The sequence below is a fragment of the Nilaparvata lugens genome, chromosome 4, assembly GCF_014356525.2.
Source record: "Nilaparvata lugens isolate BPH chromosome 4, ASM1435652v1, whole genome shotgun sequence".
Taxonomy (NCBI): Eukaryota; Metazoa; Arthropoda; class Insecta; order Hemiptera; family Delphacidae; genus Nilaparvata; species Nilaparvata lugens.
The window spans coordinates 61,393,381-61,417,788 of record NC_052507.1 but is presented as its reverse complement, the minus strand read 5'-3'; the positions used below and the strand labels follow the sequence as shown (position 1 = coordinate 61,417,788).

The window sequence follows — 24,408 nt, the reverse complement described above, 5'->3', positions numbered from 1 at the left end:
TGTTAATATGAGAATAGAATGCGTATCTAGTGAATATTTTAAATTAAACATAATTTATAGTTCGCTTTTCGCTTGATGAAGGTAGTAATGTAGCTGAAAATAACAACTTTATTTGGTTCATAAAAGTTATAAAAAACTTAATTACTCATTAACATGCTAAGCTAGCTCTTTAAAACCATATCATGTTACTTCTTAATTGGGAAGCAGGAAATATTTTGTAAAATTCAATATGAAATCTTGTGTTCTTCCGAAAAATAACTTCACCTTTTGAACTTGGACTTACATTTCTTAAAAATCCATAGCTTCACAAGTACCAAAATATTGTTTAAAAACAAACAACTACATTATACTTATTTTTATAAATAGCTGAAACAAGAAGTTATGAAGAGGCCAGTAGCATTGTATGCATCAATATTCTCAAATGTTTGCTAATTACATTCAAAATTACGTTTTTAACTTTAAATAAAAAATATATTCTACAATATTACGTAAATACATAAAAAAATCTCTCAGAATACATCGTTATCGTTTATAATTTTCGAAAATAATTAGTTTCCTCAAGTCATGTCACTTTTTCTATCCAAAAGGAGCAAATTTATTATTATTTATGATTTCATGAATAACAATAAATAATGTAATTTATTAATGAATTAGTAGGTAATAAGTATTCGTTATGCATATAAGTATTCTATCATTAGAATGGATTTACTCAGAATTCAAATTACACTCATGCATCATTTCTCATTCATGATTATTATTAAAGAGTTACCTCACGCACTGAAAATCTTCCTTCTACTTTAGAATATCCCAAGAAGGTTTCATATTATTTATTTTCCAATATACTAATTTCCTCATAAAACTTCCATTTCGCCTCGATATCATCCTTCCAATTATGCGCCCGATATGTTCTCCAGCAAAGATTTATGGGTGAGATTCTCTGCACAGTTCATCAAAATGCATTAAATGCGTGAAGGAGCAATCTTTTCCTGGTATTATCAACTCATCAACTGGAAAAAGAGAGCGAATGATTGAGAAAGAAGCTCGGAAGAGAGATGATATCGCGAAACCAGTTTGGCGGTTCCCTACCACAACATGATATATCTGAAAACCTTTGTACCCCACCCCACCTCATCCGTTCCTAGCACTAATATCATACAACGATTCAAACAAGCTCTTTATCAGTTTCTTATTGGCCAAATAGAAGGATAACTGTGTTTGTGCGGTAAGAATGTAAGGAAAATAATCTTTCAGTATTCTTTTTACACAAGTGTTGCGGCTTGGCTGGTGTTAGAATCTTATGTTGTTTGATTATTACATTTTGCTGCTTCTTGGATTCAACAGAGAGATTCTGACTACCTTCCTCCAAATTTATTATTTTTTATTACTTATCAATAGTAATTTGAGAACAAATAACGTGATTGGATATTTAGTGTGTACCAGGCAACACAAGTGAGCCGAAAATTGGAACTATGGAACTGAAAATTTCGTTTATAATTCTGACCTTTTTTGTTTTTAGTGGAAGTGCTCAGTTGAATTTGTTTGAAGGTGAGTTATTGAAAAACGCTAAACTAATTCAAATAGTATATACGTCGACGCGCAATCAAAAAAGGAACATACCTATCAAATTTCATGAAAATCTATTACCGCGTAAATGCGCAACATATAAACATTTGAACATTTAAACATTAAGAGAAATGCAAACCGTCGACTTGAATCTTAGACCTCACTTCGCTCGGTCAATAAACCCAATTCAAAACTATAGAGCAAGAAAGACACTACTTTAATTATCCCTTTATTATAAAAGCCTAGATCAGCAGGGAATGAAGTAATAATAAAAAACTATGCATTTCATTATTCTCTCAATAACTATATGTAATATCAATCGAGACTTAAACAATACAAATTTATGTCCGGAGTCTATAATTTCAATCGAATCAATTTACAAGAACAGGTATTAATAGCTTAATTGAAAACGGCAGTATTTCTTTAGTACCTAACAGTTTTGAAAGGTACTTTGAAGTTTTTAGTTTGACGTACCTTACTATTTTGAGGTTTTTTATGCTTCAAGTTAACTTGAACTGGAAAATACCGGTACTTTGTAGATCGGAGTTATTAAAGCTAAAGTACAATGGGATTAAAGTAGTAAATATATTCATGGAACACCAATCTATATGTTAATATGGGTTGAAAGATCTAGAAAGCCATTGAAAGCTTCTAGACCGGATTGACTGCCAAATTATGGCTCGCCATGACAATAACTTATTTAAATAGTATCTCATCATTTTTATGAATACTAAACTTCCTGGCCGAAACTGGAATTTGAATGAGACCATGTTTTCAATTACTTGTTAGTTTCTATGAAGCCGCTTTCTCAGAATGGTACCGCTCAATAATTTGGAGTCTCAATAATTTAAAAACGGAGTCCTTTTTCCAGCCTTAGCCTACACTACAATGACACATAGGATAATCTGAATATTAAATTTTCAAATGGCATGGAAAGTGATGAAATACAATAATATATCAAGTAGCCTACCATTTTATTTAACGACTAGCAGCTAACCCGTGCTCCGCATAAGGGTCTAATAAATAACTTGACCTGCTGAAATCTAGAAGAATTTAATATAGGCCTATCAACATCCTCGGTAAATTGAGAATCTATATGCAAAATTGATCAGTTCAGACGTGATGATGCGTCATTCCTGAATCTCCTTTCCCCTACATGTAAAAGTCAATTCTTTATTTTATTATATATGCAAAATTGCAAGTTGATCAGTCCAATACTTCAACCACCTAGCACCAAAACTCCACAATTTACTTCCTGTACACATCAGCAAGATAATAGAAAACTCAAGAAAATTTAAATGCGCCTTTAAAAACTGGATCACAACAACTGGAAGACATAATATACAGAGTGATTCTTAATTATGGTAAAATAATTTAATACGTGATAGTAGAGGTAAAAATAAGAAAAAGTTCTTATAAACATATATCCATAAACGCTTCATTAGCGAGCTATACAGAGTGAAAGATTTCGCCCGGAATTCAGTTCCTCTGCTGAAATACACCAATGCTGAATTGTTTGGCGACTAGTTCTTGGAAAACTTATGCTGGATTCTTATGGAAAAATAACTGAAAAATTGAATAAAACTAGTCTGGAAGCTGTAGTGTGAGTAGTTTTTGACAAAAAAAAGTTGAAATATGCAGAAAATCCAAGTAGAAAAACACAGACTTCTACGTTTGATGCCTAATAACTTTCTTTAATGACCAGTAAACAAATAATTTTTCGCAATAAAAATTGTAGAGAATTCAATTCTGAGAAGAATCATGTAAGCTGTGCAAACTAAATTTGAATAGAAGTTGTATAAAATGTATTATTATGTAGTACGTTACACCGCAAAAATTTGCTGTTTTATGAGGAGAGAACTAATAACTCATAGGTTGTAGCTGATTGCAAATAAAACATGGATTTAAATAACAGCTGTTCCAGAACAGCTGATTTATTTTGTTTTAAATAAGAAAATATTCAAAAGAAATTATCAGCTGAAAGTTATTTCCAGAATTTTTTAGCTCACTGTTGAACAAAACAACAAACTGTAAGTTATGCCTACTGTAACCGCGCTGTGTTTTTTGTCAGTGCAGTTTAATGTCAATCAATCTATTATTTGGAGGATACTGAAAGAGCAACAATTACATCCATACCACCTCCAGAAAGTTCATACTCTATTGCCACGAGACTGTATTCCCCGTGCTGGTATTTGCCGATGGTTTTTAGAAACACTTGTTAACCCAAACTTTTTAACAACCGTTTTATTTACCGACAAGGCACACTTTACAAGAACAGCTATCGTTAACGTCCACAACCAACATATTTGGGCAGATGAGAATCCTCATGCCATCAATCCCAATCTCCACAACATCAGTTTTCAGTAAACATTTGGGCAGGAATCATAGGAGATCGTCTACTTCTGTTCGAGCTTCCTCTCAGGCTTAATGACATAATCTACTTAAACTTTTTGAGAGAGGAGCTATTCATCTTATTTGAAGATGTACCTCTTCAGTTGCGCCAAAACATTTGGTTTATGCATGATGGAGCTCCAGCACACTTCAGTGTTGCTGTTCGTGAACACCTGAATCACAGCTTTCCAAATCAATGGATAGGCCGAGGTGGGCCAGTACCATGGCCAGCTAGGTCACTAGACTTAAATCCTTTGGATTTTTATCTTTGGGGACACTTGAAAACCTTGGCATACAATACTCCGATTGATACCATTAAAGAACTCCGATTAAGGATTTTGAACGGAATAGAAATGATAAAGCAGACTCCTGGAATATTTGAACGGGTCCGACAATCGATGAGAAGACGTCTGAACATATGCATTCAGAACAACGGAGGTCACTTTGAACATCATCTTTAGTCTTTTGGTATAAGTTAAATGTCATTTAGATATGTTACATTCATATAAGAATCAAACTTTTCATAAAAACCGAATATTTTATTTGCAAGCAGCTACAACCTATGAGTTATTAGCTCTCTCCTCATAAAACAGTAAATTTTTGTGGTGTAATGTACTACATAATAATACATTTTATTCAACTTTTATTCAAATTTAGTTTACACAGCTTACATGATTCTTCTCAGAATTGAATTCTCTACAATTTTTATTGCGAAAAATTATTTGTTTACTGGTCATTAAAGAAAGTTATTAGGCATCAAACGTAGAAGTCTGTGTTTTTCTACTTAGATTTTTTTGCATATTTCAACTTTTTTGTCAAAAACTACTCACACTACAGCTTCCAGACTAGTTTTATTCAATTTTTCAGATATTTTTCCATAGGAATCCAGCATAAGTTTTCCAAGAACTAGTCGCCAAACAATTCAGCGTCGGTGTATTTCACCAGAGGAACTGAATTCCGGGCGAAATCTTTCACTCTGTATAGCTCGCTAATGAAGCGTTTATGGATATATGTTTATAAGAACTTTTTTTCTTATATTCACTTCTACTATCAAGTATTAAATTATTTTACCATAATTAAGAATCACCCTGTAGAAAACATAATTTCGAATAATATGTGAGCTCCCTTACCCAATCTATTTGCAACTCCACTCTGCATTCAATGTATTACTACTACACCTGCTCTAGAACATGGGTTTATTATCATTATTATTATTATTATTATTATTATATTATTATTATTATTATTATTATTATTATTATTATTATCATTATAGTTGTTCAGACGTGATGATGCGTCATTCCTGAATTTCCTATCCCGTACGTGTATAAGTCAATTCTTTTCGTTATTATATTATAGATTAACAATTGATAACTGAGTGAACATGATTTGAAATATTGATATGAATAAATTGACAGATGACGTTTGCAAGGAGGTAGATGAGGTGGAATGGACGTGCAAGCGGCTGGAGAACTGTGCGTCGGCGCTGCGTGTGATCAAACAGAAGCGGCCGGAAATGTGCGGATTCAGCGGTTCGTCAGTTGTGGTGTGCTGCGAGCCGAGCGACGCCGAGAAGCAGTCGACGTCGACCACAATGGCGCCCACACGGCGCACCACACCGCGGACCACCACCACAACCGCAAGGCGGCCTCTGGTCAAGCCAACCAAACCCCCCACGCCACCGCCCAACGCAAGGATCAGTCTACAGAGTAAGTTCGATCAGGGTTATCATTGTTTTTTTCCTTGAATCAAATTTTATTCCACCATAATAAAAATAATAGAATAAGAATAATAGTTCTATTGAATTTGATAATCTAAAATAATAATAATAATAAGTTGATTAAAAAAATCAATCTTTAAATATAAACGAAAAGTAACTCTGTTAATCTGATTTAATTTAATTTAGAAGTAATTCAAAAAAGATTTTTGTGTGTTTTGAATTGTAAATTGAGTGTGTACCGTAATCGAAGAATGTTGAGTGACACATAACCTAGCTACATTTGGTCTGTTGTATAAATTAGAATTGGAACCGTTTTGGGCTTATAAGCCTGTGCTACTTTTCTGTGAGTTGTGTAATCCTGAATGATTAAATAAATCAAAATAGCACATTTGGCGCTGCCTGCAAAACCGAAGTTTGAATGCTGCCAGCGAGTATCGATATCAATTTTCAATATGAAAACATCAATACAGAAATAAATAGATTGCTTTCGCTTATCATAGAACGTTATAAATACTGCCAATAAATGGTAGTTTATAGCATTCTTGTATATCAAAACTATTGGGCTTGAGTTAGACCACAGAAGAATAGGAACTCTTTTTTTCTTTACTTCGTTCATTTTCTTCACTTTGATTATGCTCTTCACTTTGTTTATGATCTTTAATTTGTTTATGTTCTTTACTTTTTTTATGTTCTTCGCTTTGCTTATGTTCTTTACTTTGTTTATGTTTTCTAATTTGCTTATCCTCTTTACTTTGTTCATGCTATTTACTTTGCGGTTAGACCAAACGAGCGAAAGCTTTTATTCTGAACAAAGATTGATAAATAAATTGATAAGATTGATCTGTATAAAGCCCTAAAAGCCCTAGTTTGAAATCTCTAAGCAATGAGAACTAATATTGGATTCATACACGTTTGGAGACATAATTTGTCATATTATTTCGGGCTGTTTCTATGTTTTTCATGCTCAAGAATTATTCTTGCTCTAGCTCTATGGTCGTTCAGTCTAAACCCAGCCTTATAGAAACATGTTTGAAAATAAAATATTTTGTTTATTGCATGTTGATAGATCAAAATTATTATAAAAAAGATTTCAAAATAAAATTTCAGTTATAATTAAATCTTTATCTAGCTAGGTGAGAGAGTTTTTTTTTAAGAAATTAGATTACAGTATCTTATGAATTTAACATATTAATGCAGAGTTCCAATGAATACAGATTTTTCAAGCGAGATTTAGAACCTAGTTTGCTTGAATCAAACTATAAACTTAAAATACTGTTAAATGATATACTTATAAAAATCTAGTCTTTTAGTTTACAAACTGAAAAATAAGAAATCAATTGTATCTATTGGTTTATTAGGCTAAGAACTTTGGAATTATCAATAAAATATTTAAAATGAATTATATACGGTTCTAATTTAAACCTAAAAGCCGAGAAAACGTATACAACGTTTAAAACGTAGATTGTTTATTCTATGCTAATTAGTAAGCGATGCCGATTTGAAACCGAAGGGTGGCTTCCGTTTTTCTAATACAGTAACTTGGTCTATATCTTCGATTCAATAGGTACATTCCTGTTGATTAGAGTAAAACAGTGAAAATTATTCTCATACTCCTGTATTTCTAACAAAAGGCATAGGTTGGGCTTTGAGATATGTGAATGATTTTCAGAGTGCTACGAATACGCCCGCTCAGTATTCCAACCAAGGAAGAACAAGCCTTTGATTTTGGAGCTCGAAGAGGAAAAGGATGAAGAAAGCCTAGAGAACACATGCGGCATCACAGAAAAGGCGCTCATCATTGGTGGAAAGCCTTCTAGTCCTAGAGAGTTTCCACATCAGGTAAACACAGTACACCACACTTATTATAAAGGACATCTGATAATCAAAGTGAACGAGACTTATTATAATATACTAGTAGAATTATTATACAATTGACACTTTTCTAATATTTTGCAAAGAACTTTGAAATTTTTCTGAAGAATATGGTAGAAATAATAATTGTACCTTAACGCTGTTAGGTACACTTTTTTTATTTAAATTGGATAATCTTTTTCAATATAATTGTTAAGATCATTATAAGAGTGATCTAATAAGCGAGTTATGGGTTGTTGAAAGTGCTAACTCCGTTTTCTTTCCAGATCATAAACGGTTTCGAATTTTCCATGAGTTTTTTCAATACATTCAGTATATCATTGACTTTGTTCTAATATGCGTTTTTTCGCGATTTCTGCCAAAATAAACAAGTTATAGAATCTACAAAAAATGTTACTTTTTTATTCATGAACGAAATGAGGAATAGAATGTTTTAGTTTGGAAAAATAAATTTTTTGAATTTTTAAGAGAAGCTCTGTTAATATAGTCGGAACCGTTTATGATCTGAAAAGAAAACGGAATCTAGAAACTTAGCACTTCAACAACCCGTAACTCATCGCTTATTTGATCACTTAAAAATTTCAGTTGCCACTTTTTCTCATTCTTATAAATGATCTTAACAATTATATTGAAAAAGTGTACCGAACAGCCTTAATAGGAATGCCATAATAGTGGAATGCCATAATAGGGGAATGCCATAATAGTGGAATGCCATATAATAGTGGAATGCCATAGTTATGTGGAATGCCATAATAGTTCTAACGATAATTGATTGATGTATCTATTTTTTCAGGCCAATCTTGGATATACTTTCTCTAATACAATCAAATGGCTGTGCACCGGATCTCTCATCAGTGAAAATTTTGTACTCAGTGCTGCTCATTGCTCAAAAACAAGATAGTAAGTCTGAATTATCAACTTATTATCACATAATAATTTCGTCCAAGTGTAAGTTTCTCAATGCTGGCAAATCACAAACAAAAATATTGAATTCCGTACGCGTATAAGCCAATTCTTTCCTTTATTATATCATTGATGAACAATGCAGGATTTTTTTTTTTGTAAATTTCTCAATGACAAATCACAAACAAAAATATTAAATTACTCTGGAAGGTGTTTATCTTCCTTTCCATTTATGCTTTTATCAGTAAAGAACAATGCAGGATTTTTTCTTAAGCAGCGTGACATAGAGAAATCATAGAGAACCTCACTCATTAGACTATGTTATGATGATTTTTTCACTTCTTGAGCAATAAGTTATGATAATTTATTTTTATAGAAAATGAAAATAATTTCTAATTGAGAAATTACAATATTATAATTTTACTATGTGTCTACTAGTAACACTCTTGCCTAGAATCTATTAAGGTAACCGCATAGTGAGGAGGTATAGATAGAAGTCGAGGTTGAGGTCGAGATGGGGGTACCTCAATGTAACACAAAAAATTAGTTTGTGTTATGGGCGCCCGCATATAGTGAGGAGGTCGAGGTCCTCGACCTCAGGGTAAGCCGCGCGGTAAACCTCCACCTCGACCTCCTCAACAAGCGGGAGTCCATTACACAAAATGTATCTGTGTTTCATCGAGGTACTTCTATCTCTACCTCGACCTCTCCCTCCACATAAATAAATTACTAAAATCTATAGATTACTAATAATCTACATAAATAAAGTACCTTCTCAATCAATCAATCTACCTCTAGTTCTCACTATGCGATTACCCTTAGTCATACGAGTGAGATCAAGATACCAATATACTAAAAAAAATATCAAGAAGTTGTCAAAAACCACAGATTTCATTGATACAGTTGTAATGTGCCCGATTATTCGACATGCATTTTCACATTCTGAGAGTACCCATTGTATTAAAAGTGTCCACGACGGTGAAAATTCATGACAAGTAGAATTCGACTGAAAAAAGTATGCCTCTTGGCAGTCGGTTACGAGGACGGGACCTGGAACTATCTACAGCAGATAATCGGGCCCGGCTCTACCCCTCTGTTCCGAGACACCATTTTCCTGGTTCAGTTAGTTACTTGTATTATAAATTTTATTAATATATTATTCATATACTTTTATTGAAGGCAAATCCTGTAATTATTATTCTATTGTTTATTTAAAAGGTATTCTTAATATTCTATTTTAGTTTCCACTTTAACTTTGAGTTTTCAATTATATTAAATCGATTTTTTAGTTTTCCAATGTATTATCTGTTTTGTTTATTCTTTTAAATTATAGTTCCTTCTCTCATGAGTTATAGAGTTAGATCAATTTAACCACTCGCAAGCCAAGCGATTCCCCCATTATAAATTGTTACTATAATACCAGCTCAATACCATACATAATATAACCCGAATTACCAATACTAATAACCTCATTACACAGTAGTTAGAAAGACCGGTTTTGATTGTTACACCATTGTCTAAACAGTTTATCAGAGATTGAAATAAAATCTGTGGTTTTTGTCAATTTCTTCTGTATACCTATATACCTGACCTGAACCTACAAAAAAACAAAGATGTCCGCCGTAGTTGATGGCCAGTTAATATTTTAAACGTGAACTAGAACTGAGATCTCGACAATCTGAGACCTTCACAAACAGCTGATTAGTTAGTTTTTGATGAGTTTTTAAGTCCACCAACTACGGCGGTCATTTTTTTCTAGGCGCAGGTCCGGTATGTAGGACCAATTGTGAACATTGTTGATGTTTTACAGCGGCGCCCCAGCCTACGCTGTCCTGGGAGACCTGGACGTAGAGTCAGACAGCGACGACGCGCGTCCACAGCGTATGCGCATTGTAGACCACATCGAGCACCCCCGCTACCGCGCCGAGGACCCCTACAACGACATCACCCTCTATCGCCTCGAGAAGCACGTCCTGTTCGATGAATATACACGGCCTGCCTGTCTCAACAGTGTGCGCTACATCACCGAGAAACAGGCTGTGGCTACCGGATGGGGCTTTACTAGGACTGGTCAGCAAAAATATATCAATCATTATTTTAATTCATTATTTGAAAATGAAAATACTGATAGTCTAATACTGTTGAACTTTTAACAGTGTTAGCTACGTTACGGAGGAAAAAGATGTGACTACAAAATTGGGCCTACGACCAATAGGTCTGATGAGCTGGATTATCCAAGAATTGTTTCTAAAGATACCGATATGATACCTTTACTGATCAAAAGACTGAGGATATGCTAGGTGTGCTGATCAAGTCAGGTACAGTTGAAATTTCAATTTATTTTTTTCAAAATACAACTTCAATAGAAACAGTTTACATATATAATCTCAATCCCTTCAGCTATTAGCTATCATCAGCTAAATATCAAGTAATAAAATATGAGAAAAATTTGCTAGACTAATAATATTCATGTAAATAATTATCATGATTCAACTCCAATCAAGTGGATGATATTTAGATATGAAATATCAGTGATTCTTTTAGAAAAATTATAATCTCAATAATAATATTTCACGATTGGTGTATAGTCTCGTGGCACAATCAAAGGTGATAATTCTACAATTTCTTGCAATCCTTCTTCAATATTATTATTTGCAAGCGATAGCCAACAAACACTTGACTTGGGTGCTGCTTTAAAAAGGTATTCATAACCTGAATAGCCAATTGTATTTCCGTGCAAATCTATGTATATGATTCGAGTTAGAGGAAGAATGTTGGCTAAAAACTCAATACTTTTTGCTTCCAAACCATTATTGCTCAAATTCAGAGAAATTATGTTGGTATCTTTCAAAAATTCAGCCAATATCTCAATATCATAACAGGTTATATTGGTATTACTCAAATCCAGGTAAAAAATATTACTGCTTAAAATCAGTGCTTTAAAATAGCGTATATCAATGCTTGAGGAGTGATCTATTGGCGGCAAATTGTAATATTCTCTCGTTCTGTTACGTTGTTCGTCGTCAGCTCTTTTTTCTCTCAGCAATTTTAGTGAAATGACTTTCACTTTCAAAATCGATTCATTTTGTTCCATCGGTCTTATAGAATTGATATAATTCAGACTGAGTACAGCAATATTGCTATTCAAAAGTATGGGAGGTATGTAATTAACTATTGTCCAAAATGATGAAATATCAAGATTGGGGGACAGGACAGGTCTTTTGCTGAAGTGGTGTTCATATTCTGTGATGCTCATGTTGTCAAATGTTCCCAACAAATGTTCAAAACTTTCGCCCTTCAAAACCAATTTTGTTATACCCAGTTTTTGATAGGTATTCTCAATTACAAAATTAACATCCTCTGATCTGGAACATGGTTTAAAAATTTCAACGATGCAATCTGAATATTTGAATAAACCCATGTAACTAATCAGATTGGTGCTCATAATATCAAGGTGAACTTTTGTTACATTCTTTCTAATTTCATTCGTGTTTTTTTGTTTCACAATGTTGAACAACTGATATGCTGTTTGGCTTCTAATCAAATTTCTACGCAAATTTATTTCAGAAATGCCAGTAGGCCTATTTGCAAGATGTTGAGCCAAATGTTGGACACCTTCATCCTTAATACGATTTTCACTCAAATCGAGTGATTTCATTTGACAGCCAACAAGACCATCTGTCAAATGCCTGATACCCGTACAGGAAATTTCATTCTGTGATAAATTTAATGATGATATCCGAGTGTGTCTAAGCACTTGAGCTAGATAGTAGACGCCAAAACTATCTACTTTGGTGGAACTCAGATCGAGTTCAACAATTTGTGAGCCCAACAGTCCCTGAGAAAGATATTTCATAGCATTGTATGCCATTTTATTACCACATAGGTTGAGTTTATTGAATTTTGTTTGACATAGTTGACGTGCCAAGTAACAAACACTGAAAAAGCACAGACTACTATCTGTCAAAGTAAGTGAGGAATCGTTTGAGTCAATCTTGTTTTGAACCTCACTAATATGATTTCCTTCGAAAATTTCACAATCGCTTAGGTCAAGAGAAGTAATGCTAGTAAATTGCAGAACAGAAGCCAAATAAAATATATTACCGCAAATCGTGCTTCCATTGAGATTGAGTGTTGTTATTTTTGTATCCGGCAGGCACAATAACAGATCTGTCAACGTATTGCAGTCTGAAGTAAACTTTCTAAGACTGAGTGAGGTGATCGATGTATATTCAAGAACAGAAACCATTTCTTTGAAAACAGGGTATGAATGATAACTGCCATCTAAATTCAGTGAAGTGATGTTTGAATTCAATTTCAAACTTGCAAAGAAATTAGCACATTTCTGATGATGACTGAGACCGACTCGGTATGGGTAGTAACCAAGATTAATTGAGTTAACGCTAGAGCCCACCAAACCTTTTTCTAAACTCTCGTAATCCATCTCATTTTCCTCTAATTTTAGAGATTCTACATTGGTTTGATTTAAACATGTTAATAATTTTGAACATAGGCCTAGTTGATCACCGCAGTTATAACTGATATCCAGGTAAGTAATTTTATGTTTCTTCAAGATATCAATCAGAAAACTAATACCATCCTCTTTTATTTCATTCTTACTAAGGTTAAGTGACTTGAGTGACGTATTGTTTGAATTAGCCAAGCCCGATGACAACAGTTCCAAATCATTGCAATGCAAAAAACACTTGCTGAGGTCAATTGAGGTGGTCTTCGTCAATTGTTTAAAAAAATCGTCAAAGACACTTGGGCTATTTGAAAGAAATCGATAATTTCCACTCAAACCTAGTGATGTGATTCTCGTATTCAACAAACAAGTTGTCAATGTTTGCAAATCAGACAGATCATTTGATCCCAAATCGATAGATTCTATATTTGTGTCCTTATTCGTCAAAGCATTTGCTAGGCATCTCAGACCATCATCGCCTATCTGGTTTCTCCTCAAATTTAGAGAAGTAATATTTGAACCCACAAGATAAGGTGCAAATACTTGTATGCATTCATAGCTTAACATATTTTCACTGAGATCAATGGTTGTGATTGCTGTGTTTTTCAAAACACCACCCAAACATTTAAGTCCCTCAACACCTATTTTATTTGAGCTTAGGTTCAGCGTTGTAATAGTTGTCCCTACTAAACCGTTTACAAGCATCTTCAATCTCCCACAGTCCAATGCAGTGTTACTCAAGTCTATGGAGGTGAGTTTTGTATCATTCAAAACTTTTGCCAAACATTTTAAACCATCATCTTTTATTTTACATGCTCTTAGACCAAGATAGGATATTTGTGAGCCAACTAGTGAACTAGAAAGCATTTCCAAGTTGATGACATTATCATTTAAAACTAGGGATTTCATTTTGGTGTCTTTCAATATTGTTGCAAGATTTTGTAACCAATTTCTATGAACTTTCTTATCATATTTAGTTCCATTATAATGACCACCACCATCATCATCATCATCATCATCGTCATCATCATCATCATCATCATCATCATCATCATCTCTATCATCAGCAGCAGTAGCAGCATTGAAATATCCATAATCAGATAACACATTTCTGGTTAATAGGATGGTTGGCCAAGGAATTCGATCACCTTCATAATCATCATCTAAGTAATCTTCATCATAGACTAAATTATCTCCCAAGTGATAAGGTATTTCAGGTAGGATTTCACATAACTCTGCTCTTGACTGGTCTCTGTATTTGTCTGGGCTCTGTTCAACTACTTTTGGTAAATCAAGAGAACAAATTTCAGATTTTGGTAAGTATTTTAAAAATTCAATGAGCAATTCACTTGTAACCAAATTTCCTCTGAGGGAAAGATTAGTCAACTTCTGGGGTTTTACTTCAAGAGCTTTTCCTAAATACACCAAACCAAAGTCTCGGATATCTGTATATCGAGTAGTATCAAAGCTCGAGAAAATGCATTCATTGAATCTACCCAGCGATTTTATTCTAGAACTCAAATTCTCTGTAGTGTTTGAAACCTCCCCATGATTCGAATCTAGCTCCTCATGCAACATTTTTGAGGGTTTTACATGATTAGTTGATGATGTCGAAGGGATGGGTTTCAATTGATTGGGAGGAGATAATAATTCCAGTTTTGCATGCAACATTTCTGGGACTTTTTCATGTGTAGTTGATGATGTCGAAGAGATGGGCTCTGATTGATTGGAGGGAGATAATTCAGTTGATTTGTCATCATGTAGTGGGCAATAAGTAGTGTGCAATTTGTCTGCTATTGAGCCAAGTTCTATTGTATCCGTTATACTACTAAATTCGCTTGGAACTTTGTCAGCGATTACCAAACAAGTCAGATGACAGATTTTTTCGATTGAAGGTTTTTGAAGAGGTTGATTCAGAGCCTTCATGATCTCCTCATGACTCAAGTCAATCATTTCCCAATCGGACAGCTCTTCTGGGCTTGTGAAAGTGCTGGCCATACTTGGAATATTTAATTGATTTATCCAAGATACAAGAGACAAAGGTTTGAAAATGTGGCCATACTTGAAGTACCTATTGAACTGATTTAGGCTAATCCAAGATACAAGAATGAAGGCTTGTGTAATATCCAATTAGCTTGATAATGTGAAACAAATACTAATATCAGTTTGCTGTTACCCAATATCCTCAAGATGGCTGGATCAGTGGAATTTCAACCAACACCTGCAAACAAAAGGAGTATTAATTTTTTTATATTTATTGAATTAAGCAAACAAATAATATTCGGAAAACAAAGAACAGGCTATAGCCCAAAACTTCTCTAAATTTCTTAATTTTGTCTCAAATTAATAGCCCAAATAGGTTATGTCCATATTGATTTTCACACCAAACAATCTGAAAGTTCCACTTCAGAATAGAACAATCAATTATAAATTACGATAGTTGAACACTGAAATGACGAAGTGATGAAAATTAATGAAAGGCATTGAAAATTACTGAACAAGGAAATGATGAAGTACGGTATTGAAAATTATTGACATATTATGTTAGATGCTGAACCCAAAATACAACGCCTCTTCCTTTGTTCAAAGAAACACCTTTTGGCCGAGACACACTAGAGACGTTTTCCAGAATAGTCGGCGCCACACAGGACAGGACACGAAGTCAATTTTATTAGATAAATAAATAAATCAGGAAAGAATAACAGTGTACCTACAGATTACACAATCAACTGGACTTTACAGTCTAGTTTGGTTGAGGAAGCTGGCACAGTCACTGAAAGTTTTCCAGTACTGTAACTCAAGTTTACTTCGTGTTTTCAATCTTTACACTGTTATTCCATCCTAATATCCTAATTATTCATCATAAAACAAAATTATGATATGCATATACAATAATTTGACAATTATTTTACTCACATAAAATATATGTTTTGTAAATTCGCATCTGGACGCATTTCGAGGTAAATGGTTGATCTTCAGCAAAAGGATAAATATATGTAATCCTTCACCAAGATGTTTGGATACTGAAAAAGAATATGACATAAGAGCAACATTGATAGTAAGACATATTTATGATGTAACGGATTGATTGATTAATTGCCTTTATAAGGGCGAAAGCGTTCAATGATTGATTTCAGCCAGCAAAATGAATTGAATTTTTATGTGTATTGTAGTATAATTTTATTTTTCATATACAGTAGTCTAATTTTTATGTCTGACTATTGTATAAATTAGAATTGGAACAGTTTTGGGCTTTATAGCCCGTGGTACTTTTCTAGAAGTTTATTCTGAATAATTATAATGTCAGAATATGTCAGAAATACAAATACAAAATATTCAACAAAGTGCAATACAGTACTAGACAAAAAAATACAATAAACACTACAAAAAAGGACCAGTATTATAGTTCTGAGTAATGGTAACAGAACCAGGGGGGGGGGTTATTGGAACGTAAAACCAGGGTAAAATTTGATTTATTGAATTTATATAAAAAAGAGAGTTACAGATTCGCCTATGTGAACAATCGGTTACATGTAGACTTATACTCAATTTAGCATCCAACTGTTACATTGAGCAACATTTTTGTCAATGATGGGCAAAATGCTAATCTATCTAATGATTTATTTTCAAATTAATCAACTAAGTGACTACACCCTTATAAAAAAATTAAGTTATTTGATTTCTAAGAATAGGTACTGAGGTGATAATATTGATAGCCCTAAGGCCTAGAAGATAAACCATATGTTTTATAATTTACAGTTTTATACCACTTGATTAAGGAAAAAAGCCATTATTATTCTAAGCTAATCTTCGTGAAAGCCACATTTAAAACTATGTCAAGTTTTCCAATAACCCTCTATGCTTTCAGTTTTTTTATATTTGCAAACTTCGTTTAATAAACCTCTGCTTATTTGCAATCTTTGATAATCCTCTGCAATAATTTTTTTTTCGGCTTCCAGTGAATTTTTTCAAAAAAATATCTCGCAACTCACTTAATTTAAATTACAATAATATTAACTATGAATACATATTCTTATCTCGAATTTGTACTTTCGTCACTAGATACATATTTCATTAATAGAATAAATTGCAGTGTATCAAGATATTAGAGAACGGTACATTGCGACTTATATGTATGTGACAAATTACTCAAGTATAAGGCAAAAAATATTAGATTTGCTCTGGTTTGTCATGATTGATGAATCTGCATTATGCAATTTTAGAGAGTAGCTATCTGTTATCGATGCCTGTTGCCACTATTAATCCTTTATAATAGTTGTTTTGTTTCTATATTTTCTATTTATTATGTGTTGATTTATCGATTTGTGCTTCTGTGATTATCAATTTTTTCCTGCAATCTGTTCTTGATACCGTATTGTTGTAATAATGTATGTAGGCCTATTTATTAGTGATCTTCGTTTGCAACTCTTTGTATTGGGTATGTGGCCCTTATCATAAAATACAAAAAATATCTAAATTTCAATAGAATAAATTATGGTGTATCTATGGTGAGATTAACACGTTATAAAGTCAGCACCTGATTAACAATGGTTTGCTAACCTTGTCTGTCATTAGACAAAGCAGATAACTGCCCTTTTCTAGCTCTCCGCACTGTTTTCAAATAGTTTGAATTTAATATCGTTTAAATTATTGAATTTTAATCCCTTAAATTATAAAATCATGAAAAATATTTTCCTTGAAGAATAAAATATACGTTTAGAAATTGTGATATAGAATTGATAATTTATTAACAATATATTAGTATTCTGTATACATTAGTACAGTATATTAATCAATAATTTACTTCGTTGAGAATAGTAGCTTAATTAATAATTATTAATAGTTCAAATATATATTGTTAATACAGCAATATTAATATGATAATGTTCTTGCGACAATATAGGACTTTGATATTATAGCCCTCAACCAGCAGTTTTTGATAGCAGCATCAAGTGGTTCTGATTTCCCGAGATAGTTGTTATCCTAAAAACAGAATATTTCTTTTCTTAATATTTGCGTAATTCATTCTTCACAAACCCACATATGAAAGTAGGTAATCTACTATTCATGTTTCAATGCTCTCAAAATGGAAATCAATAAGTTAATGCCTAATGAGAATAAAATATCATATTATATTTATAATTCTTCGTGGATCGAAGGAATAAGATACCTATTTATCTCAATGCTTGCCTGTCTTTGTCAATTAAATTGTTTGAAAAACGGAATATTTCAATCTATATTACCTTTGTATCCGCGTATAGTTTGGATGCAACAGTTTCGTTGAATGATGTATAATCTGTGCAAAGGCAAAACAAGCCGAACCCGTATGTCAGGGAGTATCTTCTTCGGGGCTGCGAAAATGCATTACAAAAAACTTTTCCACAGGTACTGGGCAGTTAGTTGACAGTTTGCCCGCTAGGTGTGGACAAAATAGAAAATGGCTACCACCAAATGGTAGTGTATGGGCCGTTATTTTTTGCAGAAACGACAGTAAACGGCATGACAAACCTGGACATGTTGCAATTATCGCTTATGCCTCAGCTATTAAAAATGACTTCATTTTCCAGTAAGACGGTTGTCCTGCCCATTTTGATAACGAGATTCGACAGTACCTTAAGACAAGACTGCCTCGACGCTGGATGGATAGGACGCGCGTCTGAGGAGGACCAATAACTTTTTCTGTGGCCACCAAGATCACCAGACCTCACGACATGTGACTTCTTTCTATCGGGCTATGTGAAAGACAAGATTTTCACCCCACCAATGCCAAACGATATCGCTGAACTGAAGGATTGCATAATCAATGCGGTCACCTCTATCGAAAGAGACATGTTAGGGCGTGTTTGGGCTAGAATTTTGTATTGAAGTATGAAGTGTCACCAATGAACTTTTATAGATGTTAAAAAAATGTTTGATCCTCTGCATCATTTAAGTAAGTGGAATAGCCTTCCTGTAGTGAATTTTCGTAACCCCGAAGAAGAACATTTTGAAACTCTCTGTATAGATATAGAAGGTAGGACACTCACTCAGCTGATCTTGTAGTTTATGTTGCCATGGATACATCACGCGGCGCTCAGGTATTGATCTGTTGTGGAGGCATGCTCAAATGCTCCTGCTTCTCTCAAAATGCATTTACCCGATTGCATCCCTAGGTGAGGGGAGGGGGGTTTTCGTTGCGTTACATCGACGTCAACTACAGGTCGTTGAAAATGGAAATGGTCAGAACGCTCCTATGATTTAACACAGAAGCTGTCGGCCTTGTTTTTGAGCACGACATGTGTGGACGACTGAAAAGCACAAACGAAAACCTCGCAACTCGCCTTAGTATTGCATATTATATTCTATTTATGACAATGTGAAACTAATACTATTTTTCTAAGGGAATTGCTTTTGGAATAACATAAAATAAAAGTTCCTTTAGGAATAACATGCTTCTTGATACTACAGTTACTGTATCAATTATACAGAGTGGGTGAAAAGTCCGAGAACTGCTTAATATCTCATATACAAAGGTTATTTTACGGTGGATGTGATTGAGGATCCTACTCAAATTGAAAATACCACTTTACTATGACTTCAAAAATCTGGTCCGCCATTTTGGATCCGCCATACTGAATGCAACTTTATTTTTTTAAATAGAAAGGTGGTCATGCAATACATGATATCATATGAAATTTTAGGAAAAAAAGAATGGCGAAAACCGCATATCGGCATCTCAAACCTTTCAGAAGATATTCACATTATTAATAAATACTATTCAAAGCAGAAATAAGAGAAAAAAGTCAGAGAACGGCTTCATATCTCATACAAAAAGGTAATTTGATGGTGGATGTGAAACGCCGCAGCTTAATAGTAATTGAATATACAGTTACTGTTGGTACATAAGCTACTGTTTATGTAGTAACTGTAGTTGATACGAGTTCACTATTTATAAAAATTCAAATTCATTTTATTTTTGTAACATTACAAAAAAGTCAAATACAAACAAGAAATGTCAATAACAGCATTGGCTAAACAAATAATATAATAAATTCATTTTAACCTTACAGTTGTGTTGTGTTTGATGTTGTGGTACTTTTCCTTAATGAAAACACAAATTGAAATAATTGTCAACCACTTTTATCATTATACAATACTATAACAGAACCTGTTTTCATGGCTTCACCAGCCACATCTTCAGCTTCTTTGTTTTAACAACATGTATAACAAACAAACTAAAGATGTGGCTGGTAAAGCCATGAAACCAGGTTCTGTTATAGTATAAATATATTGTGTAATAATAAAAGTGGTTGACAATTTCAATTTGTGTTTTCAATAAATCCTTAATTTTGGGAGGAGAAAAATAGAAATAATCAGCAACTTCCATCTAAAAAAGACAGATTTGACATTCAAATATCAATACGATTAGAAAACATGAAAATATGAAATGGAATTTGATCTTCAGTCAGTGACCTTGACTTTGTGTGGAAATTGATAGCCTACTGTATAAATTTTCAAATAGGCCTATCCAAGGTATCTAGAATACATTGTATTCTAAGAGTTGACTAAATTCTGAGAATACATTGTATTCTAGATACCTTGGATAGGCCTATTTAATGTATATTTTTTGCCCCCTCAACAGTTTAGTTTGCTCTCCTAAGAGTGCGATTGCCCCCGGGTCGGGAATCACTGATCTATATGATTGAATATTGAAAATTTAATAGATTTCTATATTCAAAGAAAGTTTGAGATTTAGATTCTACTCTGTTCACCTAGTGTTTGTAGCGGATTGAACCATTCAGGTGCTCTACCGTGATTCTTTTTACCCTGCTTGTATCCAATGACTTTGATCGTTTGCTAATATTGTAAAATCATCATTGAGAATTGTCATCATTTTAAAATTTTGTTTATTGATATAAAATGTCTTGTGTATTCAAAAACCATAACTTATAATAATAAGTTGTACAGTAACGGTAGCGTCTGGTTTTAGGGTTATCAATATTTCAGTGTTCATAAAAGATAAATGATTATTTTTTTAATAGTAGGGTAGCCTACTTCTAGTTGATTTATTTTAAAAATAAACATATTATAATATATCCTATAATATTATTATTTTTGTATTATAGTAAATTTATTTTCATTGTTATGACTGAAACTAAGGCCCAATTTTCACAGAATGAACGTCGGTCAGGGATGTGGTGTAGACTTTTCTCCTACATTGTGGACCAATGCTCACACAAGAGACGTGGCACTGTAGCTTTTTCTGGAAGGGACAAAATTCCGCGCCATGTCTCCGCCGACGCTCATTCTGTATGAATTGGGTCTAATGTTCAAGTGGTTTATTAGCCAACATAAGAAAAGATGGTACATCATTGTCTACAACTTTGTAGCCTTGAAAAAATAATTCAATATAAATGAGTTAAGGAAAAGAGTGTACGGTACTGATCGAAAATTATTCAGGACCAATTAAATTTTTCAATCATAATTATCTTCCAAGATATGCTTTATTTAAAAGGATAAATGATTATTGTCAAAAGGTATAAGCGTCCTTAGTTTTTTATCCTTTTATGTGAGCATCCTCATCCTCCACCACTAGGAAATACAGAGATTAGAGTAGAAAACTAGTAGTTCTGGAATTACCAAGAAATCATAATTTATACTTAATTGCATAGTAATGTCCATGTAGGGATAAATAAGTAAGTGGTGAGAGTCCAAGCTATAAATAGGCCTATGAGATTTCATGAAAGGAAAGTTTCCAACTTGTGTGGGCTACCTGAGAACCTATTCAAGTTTGGATGTTCATTAACAGAATCTTTCCAATCAAATAATCTTTGGTATTACATTTATACTTATTCCATCCAGATATCAAATTCAATAAGCTTCATATCACCATTTCTTTGTAGTTAGTATTTTTCATTTTGTAGTACGCTAATTATTCCAATAGGTATCTACTGTATAATTATTATTATCTGTGGATCTACTGTGTACATTTGTATTGCTACTTTGGCTTTGGGCCAATACCTTTGTGGTTAGTATGTTCCATCATGTCAACAATTATTTCAATAGGAATGTATTTGTGTTGCTGATCTGGTTCAATAGATCTTCTCTGTCCTAGATCAGCATAAAAACATAGAATGAAGCAATAAATTTGTTACAGGTGGCCTGAGCAGTTCAGAACTGCTGAAAGTGCGACTGAACATCATCAACCAGACTCAGTGCTCGCAATACTGGTCGAAAGGCGGGCAGCTGCGTCAGGGAATCGACGACGAAAGGATGATTTGTGCCGGAGATTTACAAGGAAAAAAAGATACATGCAATGTAAGGACTAGGAATTCATTTTAAAATAAATATTTTCCTCATTACTCAACTTGAAGGATACATGCAATGTAAATAACGACAAATTTATTTCAAAAACAATATTTCCTCTCTACTCAACCCTAATCTCAAAAGTAAAAGTGAAATATAGTTTTTCCGTTAGAAAATTGTTCCTTTTTGGTGACTTATGATAGTTAAAAAATCAAAATGATTGAAGTAGGACTATAGTATTCACCTTTCTAACAGGAGAACTTATAAAGAACACGGCGATCATTTCAATCTGTGTCTTCAACTGGGAGATCAAATACTCCCCAACAAGAAGCAAGGTTTTTAATAAAATTATTTGTAAGTCACATTAAATATTGATATTTTGGAACCTTTACTCAATTGAGAAAATTAATTATAAAGTCAATTCCTTCACTTCATTGATTATTTTAACTACAGAACTATAGTTTATGTACCCATTAAATATTGTTTTAAATGGAATCACTAATAGTAGGAACCCTTTGTTTTTATTTTGAAAACACAACATGCTATTTCTGAAAAATACAACGTCAGACATGTTATACAGTGGAACTTGATTATAACGTCATTTAAGGAACCACACATTTAATAACGCTGTATCAGAGTGACACTATAAATGAGGTTTCAGAATCCTTATTTTAAACCGAGAAAAAATTAAAAACATAGTTTTTATATGGCAACCTACTTTTAAGTTTCAACAAATATAGGTAGTTGAATAATTAGGGATTACATACTTCAACATATACTCACGTATAACTGAATCTTATCTAAAAATTAAACTCCAAAAATGAACAAACATATAAATAAAAAATAAATCTCAGTACCCTTTTAAATTACAAACATTTAAATTATAAATATTTTTATATTTTTATTTATATTAAAAGTAGCCCTTAAGAAACAGACAATAGAACAAACATTATGAACAAACATTTTCGCCCTACGGAAGACCTAAAGTATGAGCCCAGTACGAAAATGGGAATGACAATTCACAACTTATAAGCACAATCTGAAGTCTGTAATTTTCTTCTGAACAGTCCTCTCAATTCTTCTCGGGCCAATTTCCTTGACGTTATAGAAAAGGATTTGTGATTTACTAACGTTTTATTGAGGTTTTCAGTTTCACAGTGTAAATTACTTATAATTTTGGCGGGACCTATAAATAAATGACGTTATATCCGCGTTGACGCTATGGCTGAGGCCGCAATTACCAACACTGTATTCAATGATATTGATATTAAATAATAATTCATACTTTCTATATTTTCAGGGAGATTCCGGTGGACCACTACAAAACGCCCTCTCAACGCCTTACTGCATGTACAACGTAATAGGCGTGACGTCATTTGGTCGTCGAGAATGTGGGTCCGGCGCCCCAGGCGTCTATACACGCGTGTCCTACTACTTGCCCTGGATTGAGAGCATCGTCTGGCCGCAAAACTCAACCACCAACTAATAAAATACGAGAAAAAATCCCCTGAAAAATAAATGCTTGTATCCTGTGATATTCATAATAGTCCAAAATTCACCGGGAATGTATACAACTTTGAAAGATTTTTTATAAAATTATTTGTTAGTCACATAAAATTGATATTTTGGAATCTTTAGCCTACTCAATTGAGAAAATTAGGTAATTATAAAGTCAATTCCTGCACTTTATTGATTATTTTAACTACAGAACTATAGTTTATTGAAGATGTAGGCTACTATAATTTGATGTTGAGAGAATCAATTATTGAGAAAATTGTTTAGATAGTCGATTCATGCACTTGATTGATTATTTTAACTACAGAACTATAGTTTATTGAAGATGTACTATAATTAATTGATGTTCAATTTCCGCAAGAAAGATGCACAAGGGGTTCGGAAAATTTCAGTAACATATTATTTCTTTATCAGAATGGATGTTTCTTAATCAACTATACTATACATGGAATTAAGTCATTCTCATTAAGAGAATTAGGATAGATGCATTGTGTATACAACTTGATATATTTGTTCTATGTATCAAGTATAGTGATATATTCGTTTGTAGAAGCCGTTGATGGTCATGGATATAAATTTTCAACAAAATAGTTTTATTTTCAGCAATAGCATTATTTTATAGAATATTCTGTACTATTCTTTATTCAACTTCAATAAATTATTATGTGAATCAATAAAGATACATCCAAAACTA

The 24,408-nt window shown here is 33.2% G+C and overlaps 2 protein-coding genes and 1 long non-coding RNA gene across 3 annotated transcripts in view; 1 reads left to right on the top strand and 2 right to left on the bottom strand.

Annotated features, from left to right (window-relative positions):
* Positions 1-24,408, bottom strand: part of LOC111044532 — a 34,831-nt gene that overhangs the window by 6,786 nt on the left and 3,637 nt on the right. The window contains exons 3-5 of the long non-coding RNA XR_002605646.2: positions 18,158-19,201; positions 15,831-15,937; positions 15,091-15,135 (exon numbers count right to left, since the gene is read on the bottom strand). This is a non-coding gene — a long non-coding RNA (uncharacterized LOC111044532). The remainder of the gene's footprint in view (positions 1-15,090; positions 15,136-15,830; positions 15,938-18,157; positions 19,202-24,408) is intronic.
* LOC111044531 (serine protease snake) lies at positions 1,056-24,408 on the top strand. The gene is made up of 7 exons (XM_022329705.2): positions 1,056-1,545; positions 5,373-5,663; positions 7,344-7,513; positions 8,340-8,446; positions 10,260-10,519; positions 22,051-22,211; positions 23,500-24,408. Exons 1-7 carry the CDS (start codon positions 1,470-1,472, stop codon positions 23,683-23,685), a joined length of 1,251 nt encoding a protein of 416 aa, XP_022185397.2. The 5' UTR covers positions 1,056-1,469; the 3' UTR covers positions 23,686-24,408.
* Positions 10,509-15,052, bottom strand: LOC111044529. The gene has a single exon (XM_022329700.2). The coding sequence runs from the start codon at positions 14,910-14,912 to the stop codon at positions 11,007-11,009; it is 3,906 nt and encodes a 1,301-aa protein (XP_022185392.2). The 5' UTR covers positions 14,913-15,052; the 3' UTR covers positions 10,509-11,006.